Source organism: Amborella trichopoda, chromosome 3 (assembly GCF_054954075.1).
Source record: "Amborella trichopoda isolate Santa Cruz 75 chromosome 3, AtrichopodaSantaCruz75HAP2 v2.0, whole genome shotgun sequence".
Lineage (NCBI taxonomy): Eukaryota > Viridiplantae > Streptophyta > Magnoliopsida > Amborellales > Amborellaceae > Amborella > Amborella trichopoda.
In genome coordinates this window covers 47841764-47853147 of record NC_142338.1, presented here as the reverse complement: position 1 = coordinate 47853147, position 11384 = coordinate 47841764, and the positions used below count along the sequence as shown (strand labels likewise).

Below are 11384 nucleotides of genomic sequence, written 5' to 3'. Positions count from 1 at the left end.
GGCAAATGCTGATAAAATGTTGGTAATGTATTTCCCATATTTCTTCCAGACATAACCAAACAATAACAATGTATTTCTCAAGTTGCATCTAAATACTACCCAAACAGTAATAATCCATTTTATATATTTCTAAATATCCAAATGGCCTCTAAACGAAAAATATACCATGGGTAGCCGACTCATGTACCCACCTAGGCTTATTTCCATCTTTTAGAGCTAAAAAATGACGTGTCCATTATTATCTACAAAGCATAAAAATGAACAACACAAAATAATTCAAAAAATATATTTTAAATTTAAAATATATTTATTTTTCTACCTTCATTATCGCTCTCTAACATAGATATTGGAAGGGGGATGCATACAAACACTTGCAGTCTCGGGTGCACCAAAACAGGTGCATCCGCTGGTGCACCAAAACCTCACCCAACTCTAAAGCTAAAAGAACTCCAAAGCCAAAATATATTATACTCCTTGGGAGTGGAATGTTATTTTGCCAGGTAAAACCTCAACTAGAATTGATTTTAAGACTTTAAATTTTAAGGATCAGCTTTAATTAAAAAAAAATTATTTGTACCATTTATCCGCCTAAAAAAATAAGGGTGCCGGTTTGTATAGAGCTTAAGCCTTAAATGAACAAATTAGAGCCTACCTTCAAATAGTATCAAAAAATGTGCTTTTAATACTAAAATTTTTGTGATAGCCTTAAAATATATTTTTATTTTTATTTATAAAATTTAAAACTTCAAAAATTTTGTAGATCCCAATTTATGAAAACTTAAAAATGGACGGTCGCAAAAGAGTAGGAGAAAAGAGCAATGATATATGCACTCAACTGTAACGGTCTATCTGTACACGTGGAGACACGCTTCTATCGGGTCAATGTATGGTCAACCCTTACGTGCGTTCTGTAACCCATGGTTATGGTTAACCCCAAGGGTTAGGAACCGTATTCACTTCGTATAAGATATCCGTACCCGTATTTTTGTATTCGTATACGTCGCAAGTTTTGGGCAAAAGTAGTTAAGAGGTGGGAAGAGAGAGAAAAAGAGGGTTTCTCTGTCTCTTTCTCTATCTCTCTGCAGCTCCTTTCTCTATCTCTCTGCAACTCCGGTTTATTTGCCAGCAAATCATCTGTAATTTATACTCTCTCCAAATCTCTCTCCAAACCCTAATTAATGGAAGAGAGAGTTTTTCGTCAGCGACGACATCTCAGATCATAGCGTGGTTTCTGCCATTAAAGAAGCTTTCTTGCACTGTTGTAGTGTATTTATCGTGAACGTGGGTAACCGATCTCAATAGCTTAGAGCTCTAGCCTTTCAGGTGTTTTTGGTGTTCTAGGGTTTCTGAGGCTTTGAATTTGCCTTGTTTGTTTGGAACTGTTTTGTGGTTCTGGCTTTCCTGCAACTGATTAGTGTTTTTGACTTGTTTATTCAATCGATTTTAGATCTTTGTGGACTTGGAGCTATTTTCTTATGAGAATTAGGATTTCTGGTGTTGGTAAAGCATTTTAAAATCTAAATCTATTGTATCTGGTTTATGAATGTAATCACATGATCCTTGTTGCTGTGAATTGCCTGGGATTTTCTTGTTTCATATATTTTTAATGCATTTTCTAGATGTATTTTTCCATTTCATTTGTTGGCCTATAGTAGCAGTTGTTGATTATTGTAAGTTTGTAACACTCAAATCAATTTCAGAACCTGCATAAAGGAAACAAATTCTGTCATGATTAAGCTGTCGATAATTGAGCTTTGTTCATGGCTTCTAGTTCATGAACTTGTGAGCCTAGTTCCTTTTCTCGTTACTACGGTTGTCCTTCATTACCTGTCACAATTTCTGGGCATCCTAGGGTTTCCATGTCTCTGTAACTGAGTTATTGGGAAGCGATACTTTATAATTTATCCGTTGATTGCAAACTTTTCTGTTGTTAAATATGTTTTGGATCACAATTAAGTGTTCGGCCATTAATAAAGCTTAACCAAGCCTTGATTTTAGGATTTGTTTAACATGGCTTTTCAGGTTTCTGGACCATCACTTTTTCCTTATTTGGCTGTAATCGTTGTCTCTGCAACTGCATTAATTTTCTGAATCTTTTTTGTTTTTATCTTAGTGAATTATCCCCGGAAGCTTTTGATTATCCTTGAAACCTCTAATTAATTGTAGAAAGTAATCCATTTTCAGAATATAGTTGGGGAATTTGCTGTTGATAAAGCTTCACAAAGTGTGGGTTTGGGCTCGTAGTTTGGTGGTTAGGGCTTCAGACGGTGCAGAAAAACGTCCGAGGTTGGAATCTCTGTTTATTTACCCAAAGAAAAAGCTTCATACAGCTCTCTGTGTTATTCTATTCATGGGCGGAGTACCTGATCCTTTTCCCTTTTTTGTTCTGTTACACATGTTGATCAGGGTTTGAGAGCTTTTACTTTGCCAGTTTGGAATTTCTTATTTTTTTAATTATTTATGTACTGTATATTTGCATTATTTTACTTTTTTAAACTTCCCTAAAACCTTCCCCTGGATATGGATTTTGAAGTATTAATCGAGATCTGGCTTAATCTTTCTTCTTCTCATGGTCATGAACGTGTGGACTCTTAGATTAGTTGCTATTCTTTCTTACTTTTTTTAACTTTTCCAATATGATTGATAAGTCTACGCGATATTGCATTGTTTTGTTAATTCAATACTTGTGGACATTTGTTGAAAAGGAAAGTAATGGTTTAAATTTGTTGATTTGGTTGCATTCTTGGTGGTCTACTGGAAATTTTTTTTTCTTCTTGTTGCCTTGTTATTGTGCTGAATATTTTGATGATGTCCTTCTGAACCCATTAGTCATTTTCTGGTGATTTGACTGAATGATTTGTTGTCCTTTATACAATGGTGCTGTTCATGTCACTAGTTTGTTTTGTTAATTGTGGATACTGAGTAGTGAAATAACACAACTATGCATTGTCATATAAAAATGGCAAACATGTTCATAGTTGTGCATAAAAATCCAAAATTCCCAGGATATACACTGATCAAATTAGCAAGAATCCTCCACTGCCACCTAAATATACTCTCTTACAATGTTAGATGGGAAGAAATGAAGGACTCTGTTCTATCATGTGGATATTGTACATGACTTGGACAAATTTTCTGAGCCTTGGCAAGTGGTGAATCTGTCACCAGTTTTAGGATCTTGATTGCAAGTCTCTGCTTAGGGTCTGTGATCTAAGAAAGACTTTAACCATAACTCATCTGTGATCGATATAAATATATTTGAGTTACATAGAGCTTTTCTTTTAATTGGATTGGATTGCATGGATATTTTCACTAAATTTTTCTGAAAAGATAGATCTTTCTGCTCCCATGCCTTCTTCTTTTTTCTCTAAATTTTCCAGATATAAAGTTGATTAATTCCTTTTATGGAAACTCAACCCTTGAGTGAGGATCTTCCTTGTCCACCATGTTTTGATATAAACTCTCATCAATTGGTTCATAAAATATTTTATGGAGTGAAAAGGTAAATTATGGATATGGATTTTTCGTGATTTCGTACTGAATTTTGATGGCATCGTGTTCTCCCATATGCTTCCAAATGCTACTTGTCCTTACTGATTTGAGATGAGCATTTGTTTTTCATAGCTAACAGTATATTCATCTCAAACATGGGTTTCTTTACTTTAGAATAGGTTTGAGCAGTCTCTGTTCTTAGCACAGACTCGGTTCTCGGGAAATTCAGATGGAAGCGATGAGGCAATTATGATATGGTAGCATTGAACTAGTTTATTCTGGATGAGAATTTGAGACATTTTCATGTTATGCAGGTATCTTAGGTTTCACCAGAACCAATTGGAAAGAGGCCCATGGTTAATTGTGGCCGTTCACATTTTTCTTGTTTTCCTTTTACTGATTGTATTTCCTTAGTTAGGTCAAATTGTTGAGGAGCACAATTCCTACTTGCTGAATATCTTGGGGATAATCTCTGAGATAGGCTCTTAGAGCAAGTTTCGTTGGTCGATAGGCCAACAAATACAGGTCAAATTAGGAACAGTTCAGGTTTTTGGAATGTCATACTGGATGAGTTATTGACTCATCTTCTGTGGGTTTTAGTCCAATATTGTTTATTTCTGCTTCTGTTCAGATTTTGTTATCATCTCTCATTATTGAATTTTAATAATTATGGATAAAAAGATGAAGTTTTATGTGCTGCTTTATACAATATTTCTCTTTCTGTACTCCTAACTTGGGAAGGCAGGGGCTTATGGATTAACATTCCATAGGGGTTTTGGAGGTCTATTACTAGTGGAGTTTTTAGCCTTTCTTGTTTGTTTTATGCTTCTGCTTTAAAATTTCTACTCTCTTGTTGGTGGATCCACGTTTGATAGGCCGTAGATGTATCTTGTGCATTCTTTCTCATTTTCTCTTCTATTTGATCATTTCTAGATTATGCTGATTTGTTCTTTCCTTAATTGATTTGTGGTATTTGCCAGCCATCTTGAAGAATGGCTTGAGAAGCACAAGTATTTCTGGCAAACTTGAAACATGGGCAATGGAGAGGTGGATACATCAGCAAAGCCAAAGACTTCTGCTCCCCAGGTTCGTGTTCACCTACCTGGACAATTGAGCCGATGTATCTTTCCTTTTCCTTGGACGCTTGAGCCGATGTTAAAATCTGATTAAAATAGAAATGGCAAATTGAAGTTATCTGTGAATTTCTTTGCAGGAGCAACCTCCAGCTAGCACCGCCACGGTGTACCCTGACTGGTCTGCAATTCAGGTATTGTTTCTTTTTTTTGATCTCATTGTCATGAGAACTATGTTATATGCCTTCTTTCTCAATTGAGTAATGATAGGAAATGATGTCACAATTCTGCTCATTAACAGGCATTCTATAATCCTGGAACCCCCCCAATCCCTCCACCTGGCTTTTTCCACTCTTCTGTGGCATCCAGCCCCCAAGCTCATCCATACATGTGGGGACCGCAGGTATTTCTTTTGAGACACATTGGACCCATTTAACTTCTTTTGCTTGGAATATGAGACTAACATGAAATAACTTCTGTCCTTTTCTATCTCTTCTGATGTAAAACGGCTGATTCAGACTTGGACGTCTGAATTGTAGTAAATACTAAATAGAAAAAATAATTAAAAAATTGATTAGTTTCTCTTCGAAGTGCATGGTCGAGTCAAACCTGATGGTTTGATGAGGCTGCCTGGAGTTCAGTGAGGTCCAAAGTTTTGGACTTTAGAAAGATTTTCAGCTGGGAGCTGCAAATAGCTTTTAGATTTCTGTCTGAACTCTGTTTCTCTTGAGATAATGTTTCTTTTTCCCTCTTTTTTTTTGTCACTTAAAAGAGAAAGGTTTAGGAAGTTAAAAGCCTCCCTGGAAAAAAAAAGATCAGATAGATTAATAACACTCAAGTTTCTGGGAAATTTAGGCTATTATAGCTTACACAGATGATGTTTCTCTGCCTGTTTTAGTTTGTTTATGGGGCGAAGGAATTTTTCGGCCCAAATTAGCCGAGAACTGAATACATGAAGGCCGATTTTTCTCTGATTAAATAGTGTCTTTGTACATTTTTGGTTAGTAATTTGTTTGGAATGTCACTTTGCAGCACATAATTCCTCCATATGGCACCCCACCGCATCCATATGTTGCGATGTATCCACACGGGGGGCTCTATGCCCATCCATCGATGCCACCAGTATGTTTACAATCTCTCTCTTCTAAAACTATTCTCTATGCTGCAGTATCAGGAGTCTCTTATTCCATTCCAGTTTCTGATGTCAATTAAGTGTCTGCCTTTTGTGCTATCTATGTTAGGGATCTCATCCATTTAGTCCATATGCTATTCCTTCTCCAAATGGCAATCCTGAAGCTTCGGTGAGTTATTGTTTTCTTTTCTAAGTAATCTTTGTTGGATAGTCACCATGTTCTTTGGGTTTTGCATACTTTATACTTTTAAAGATGTGCAAACTTGATGATTACATGGCTTGTTGCCTTATTCAGGGAAGTGCCCCTGCTGGTGTGGAAGGAGATCGTAAGTCATCAGAAGGCAAGGAAAGGAGCCCTCTGAATAGATCTAAAGGAAGTTTAGGTAGTCTGAATATGCTTACAGGCAAGAACGATTTAGGTAAAACATCGGGAGCATCTGCGAATGGAGCCTACTCACAAAGGTAGGCTTTCTATGTGTGCTGGATCATTTCATGTGTATGATTCACTTGAGCTTGATGCTCTGCATTCATGCACATATTGACTATTCCTGCTGATAGTTGAAACAAAACCTTTCATCCACAGTGGTGAGAGCGGGAGTGAAGGATCAAGTGAAGGAAGTGACGCAAATTCCCAAAATGTATGTTGCCTAACAGCTCCTTGGTTTCTTTATGTCATCTTGTTTTGTCTAAGACATATGACATGCATAAAGAGAGTAGTTAATATTTTTTATAGGTACAAATTTGTATCTAAGAACACTTGTGCAAGTAGATCTAGGGATGCAGGACTCTCCTAATCTATTCATGCTAAAAAAAAAAAATTTTGAGTGTCCTATTCATTCAAAATTTCAGCATAAGTATAAAAAAATTCTTTTGAAATTATTTTGCTTTTGTTACATATTGGATATGTTGTGGCCCAGATGTTGGCTTGCTTAATTGGATCTTCTTCTGGTTGTGTACTGGTTCTCAGGTTCTCTTGATTTGAATTGTTCCTTTTGAGAAGTATTCAACTAATGAAAATTAATCGACATGTGTAGTTTTGGTGATTTCTATAACTCATGATCTTTTCCAAATCGTACTCAATAACTACATTTGAATTCTATGAAATTCATGACCAATGCATTATCACCTGTGATTTGCAGTAGGTCCTCATTATGAAGCGATCCTTGAATAAAGATAGTGCAACTCTTAATTTTACAAGTAATTTTTCTTGAAATACAAGGATCCTACATAACAATTAGGTAGCTTGAATCCAACGATGATCCCTTGGATACCTACCAGCAATAAATCTTTTTATTTTTTATGGTAATAGGAGCACAGAAAACAAAGAATTTGCCCTCAACATGTGGACTATGCTCTGATATTCTAATACAAGACCTTATAATTTGATAAGAAGATATTTCAAATCTATTGACCTCGACTTCCATATGCACATCCTTTGAGTTTACATTTAACTGGCAACATGTCAATAAATTGATTAAACTGGCTGAGTTGCATTATAGATATATATCAATCGATACCCTTATTATGAAAATAGGGATATTTAAACACTTTTAACTTTGCAGCTCTATTTTTCTGTTCCCTTCCCATTTTCTTATGGGATTACTGCTATTTACAGCTTTTGTTACTGAGTCTAAATTATAGTTGCCCTTAATTAAGTGTATTGTACTCTCAAACAAAATACACTTGAAAACTTTTTTTCCTTTTTACCTTTCTTAAGGAGTCATTTTTACCTTTTTTAAGGAGAAAGGCGCAAGTGTTACACCATATACACTTTCTTGGATGTAGGGTTCCCAGCAAAAGGCTCACTGTGGCCAAGGTTCTTTGGAATCTGAGGCTTCTCAGAATGGGAGCAATCGGGCTGCTGTGCAAAATGGAATTCCTCGTACCCCTCCACAAGCTATGATGAATCATCAAACCATGGCCATTATGGCGATGCAACCCACTGCTGCTCCTGGTGGTGTTACTGGTCCTACTACTAACTTAAACATAGGGATGGACTATTGGGGTGGACCAGCTGCCTCAGCTGTTCCTGCTCTTCATGGCAAGATCCCAACTACACCAGTTGCAGGAGCAGTGGTTCCCTCTGGTCTTGTTGGGTCTCGTGATGGTGTCCCATCTGAACTTTGGTTACAGGTTATTTTCTGCATATGCTGCATTTTGGAGATTTAATATTACTCAGGGATTTAGCATGTCATTTTTCACTGTGATATAACCATATAATTTCAAATCTTCAATTCAACTTTTTGAAGATTTCTGGGTTTGAGCTTTTACAAAATCCACAATTAGAACTGAAAAATGTAATTGCATTGGGAGTTTACAATCTTCAAGATGCAGAGTTCCTTCTAAATTCAGGGATTTGGTTAAACTTACTTTCATTCAAACCTAGATAATAGGGTTACTGTTTGATGTGTTGAACTTGCCATGACTTAGGGTGATAGGACATCAAACACAAAACCATGTTTTTTGAAGCCCATTGCCAAAAATGTTAACATGAACCTTCAAACCTGCACTGCATTTGATATTATTTTGGCCTGTTTTGGGGCCTGATGATTCTCTCACCCTCAAATTTAGGATGAACGTGAACTTAAGAGGCAGAGAAGGAAGCAGTCAAACAGGGAATCAGCGCGTCGTTCAAGGATGCGTAAGCAGGTAAGTTTCACTGCTATCATATTTATGAAGTTATTACTTCAGAACTGCACATGAACTTGTGAAACATGGAAAACCTAATAGAAGATATTTTCTGTTCTGGAGGCCTTCAAACTCACGAGAAAAACTGTCTTGTTTCTTTTTTATCAGCAATACTTACTATGTTTGATGAACATTGAACTAGAATTTTGTTCCATTAACTTGTAAATCTGTATTTTCTATTCCAGCATAAGATTCCTTGTCTTGTTTTGCTTTCTAGTGTGACTTCTGCCTTGCTCTAATATTTGCAGCTAGAACTTCCCTACAGTGCAAGTGCAGGTTTGGACTGCCACTCTAGGAGTACTCAAAATAATACTATTCTATAATATGGGAAAAGCAAGTTTTTTTCCTCTCCTTTAGGCCCTATTTTGCGGCCTTTTCCACACTAGGAGCTTCAAATTGGATGGAGACCAACGTGTTGGGGAATTACTTCTGCACAATTGGGGTGAAAAATAGTACAATATTTGTTTAGTGTCCATAGAAACTAGCCCTAGTAGCTTTTCTTAGCTGGGTGTAATGGTGATCAAATGCTTCTTTAGGACACTTTCCCATGTCCTTGTGATTAGCAAGGTATGATGTGGCCCAATTCTTTTGTTCTCTAATTTTCTGTTGGGATCAGAAGATGTAAAATGAATGATATTCTCCCATTCATGAAAGATAAGCAAAGTGCCTTTATGTCTAATGAACTTCATCTGTGTCATTCTATAAAATAAGTGATACATCCCCGTTACCTGATAAAATTGTCCTTTTTTTTTATTTGTTCCCATATGTAGTGCCATGTTTTTCAAGAAAAAAAAGAAGTCCTTATCTACAGGTATCTGTGCTGTAGTTGTAGTGCGTACATGTAAGATGTAGGTCAAAAGCCTTTTGCAAGGGCATTAACTTGTGGGGTTTCTCAGGCCGAGTGTGAAGAACTGGCACAGCGTGTTGACCTTCTCAAGGAGGAAAACACTGCCCTCAAAGCTGAACTGGGTCGGGTGAGGCAGGAGGTTGAGCAACTTGCTACCCAGAATGCATCTTTGAAGGTAAAACAGTATTTCCCATTGTTAGCCTTTGTTCCTTCAGTGGATAACTTATCATCTGAATTTCTCACGGTAATAATCTCTTTCTCTCTCTTTATATATATATATATATATATATATATATATAATAGGAGAAATATCATCGTATCTTTTATTTTTGGTTTTCATATCTCAATAGACCCAAAGATTCAAAATATATCTCCTAACTCCCTGACTAACTTTACCATAATTATTTTTTTAGTCTTAACAAATATAAAAAAAAACATGCTCATTCTGAACCCTTCATCTCTTTACGTGATAAATTCTCCCTAAATTTCTCTCTTTAACATTAACCCTCTTTGTCTCTAAAATGGAAGAGAGAGAGAGTGAAAGACACGGGGGAGGGAGAGTTGGAAAATAGGTAGAGAGTGATTTAGGGAAAAATCACATGAAGAGAGATAAAAGATGGTCTTTATAAAAAGATGTCTTTTTTATATTTGTTTGGGGCAAAAAAAATAAGTTAAAAGGGGATAAAATTAGCTTAGAGGGTTAAACGATATAAAACTTAGAATTTTTATGACCTAAGATATGTTTTGAAAGTTTAAGTCTATTGAGATATAAAACTTAAAAATGAGGGGTATGGAGATATTTTTTCTATATAATATTGTGAACTATTGAAAATATTTTATACTTTTATGCTGAGAAGAGACTATCTTTTTGGGTTTTACAGGAGAGACTCGGGGAAGTGGCTAGAGGCCATGTAATATCAAGAACTGATAGGAATGACCAACGCACTGGCAATGACATCAGTCAAGCAGGTAAAACAGAGTCTACATAGAGTTGGTTCCAGAACAAAATACCCATTTCACAGAGGTTCAACCTACTGCTTACGAGCTCAGCCTAACCACAGTATCGATGAAGTGTGTGTCTATATAAATTATGAGGTACAATCCAAATTTTTGGAGACCCAAAAATGCCAGTCATGAGTTACCATATGACCGCATTTATCATTTTATCTCTCCTTACAACTGATCTTTTGACTTCTGAAGACTGAAGAGGTGCTGTTGTAACCTTAAGATAGCACTTTGTGCCATGCCTCTTTTTATGTAGAGTAGAAATTCAAATCTCATGCTCCCTTTTTGAGCTTGAGGTTTGTTGTAATTTATACACCATGAGCAATGCCGAAAGAAATGCTTGAGGCTTGAAATATAGTTGCAGTTGTGACCAATGCACATTTGTCTCTCTTGGATCCCATACTGCTTTCTCTCTTAGAAAAAAAATTCTTGTTAATGATAATTCTTACTTTCTTTTACATGATTTTGTCAAACGATTTCTGGTTTTCACTTCTAATCAATCTAATGTTTTAGGAGTCAGGAAATTAATTTCTGAATTTGAGTAAAATTTTTTGTTCGTATAGATTTTTGTTGCACATTTCGTATTTGATAAAAAAAGTGTTCCAAGTCTCCTTTTAGTTGGGGGATGTCTCTGATCTTCAGGAGGGATGATATCTCGCAGCCCCTTAGTTGAAGGTACCTTAAGATAATAGAATTGAGGGAACTAAAGAAACATCCGTTACCATAAGGATCTATTGGTTTTTAAATTTTGCGCATTTACAGTCATTACCGATTTGGGAATGATCCTTTGTATTAAAATTACATTGTATTAGATTTCCTTTTAAAGAATTCCATTCTCTCTCTTACCCTGGAAATATGCATATACCCCAAATGCTTCTCTGTAGTTGTAGAAAACCTCCGATACGTCTATCTTCATACCACTCTTTTCTCCTCTCTCTGCCCTACGCCCTGCCCCTCCCATTCTCTCATTCAAAAACTCCTCCCATTCAAAGCTCTACAAATATTCCAAACCCCAGCTCAGAAGCTAACATCCAACAGCCAAAAACCCATTAAAACCGGTTTTTCCCCAACCTACTGCATGCAAGCGAAAATGGAACTACTCTTCTATCGCTTTAACCTAGCCGCTGCTGCTCATGGGTTTTTCTCC

The 11384-nt window shown here is 36.4% G+C and overlaps 1 protein-coding gene across 5 annotated transcripts; it reads left to right on the top strand.

Annotated features, from left to right (window-relative positions):
- The first annotated feature begins 1051 nt into the window (after positions 1 to 1051).
- BZIP68 (basic region/leucine zipper transcription factor 68) lies at positions 1052 to 10611 on the top strand. Of its 5 annotated transcripts, none has more exons than XM_088861038.1 (13): positions 1052 to 1281; positions 2192 to 2286; positions 4473 to 4578; positions 4706 to 4759; positions 4867 to 4968; positions 5598 to 5687; positions 5807 to 5866; positions 5993 to 6159; positions 6281 to 6335; positions 7483 to 7830; positions 8269 to 8346; positions 9282 to 9407; positions 10114 to 10611. In XM_088861038.1, the coding sequence occupies exons 3-13, from the start codon at positions 4525 to 4527 to the stop codon at positions 10219 to 10221; spliced, it is 1242 nt and encodes a 413-aa protein (XP_088717164.1). In that variant the 5' UTR covers positions 1052 to 1281; positions 2192 to 2286; positions 4473 to 4524; the 3' UTR covers positions 10222 to 10611. The 5 variants fall into 5 exon arrangements, with proteins under 5 accessions (XP_088717164.1, XP_011626915.1, XP_011626916.1 ...); XM_011628613.3 differs by having other exon boundaries at positions 2185 to 2286; XM_011628614.3 differs by lacking the exon at positions 2192 to 2286.
- The last annotated feature ends 773 nt before the right edge of the window (positions 10612 to 11384 follow it).

Bases quoted from the DNA above. Each gene is read 5' to 3' on its own strand.
- BZIP68 (XM_011628614.3), top strand. From the start codon at position 4,525: ATGGGCAATGGAGAGGTGGATACATCAGCAAAGCCAAAGACTTCTGCT. The intron at 6,336-7,482 runs GTATGTTGCCTA...TCTTGGATGTAG, and splicing joins GTGACGCAAATTCCCAAAAT to GGTTCCCAGCAAAAGGCTCA. The intron at 7,831-8,268 runs GTTATTTTCTGC...CCTCAAATTTAG, and splicing joins CATCTGAACTTTGGTTACAG to GATGAACGTGAACTTAAGAG.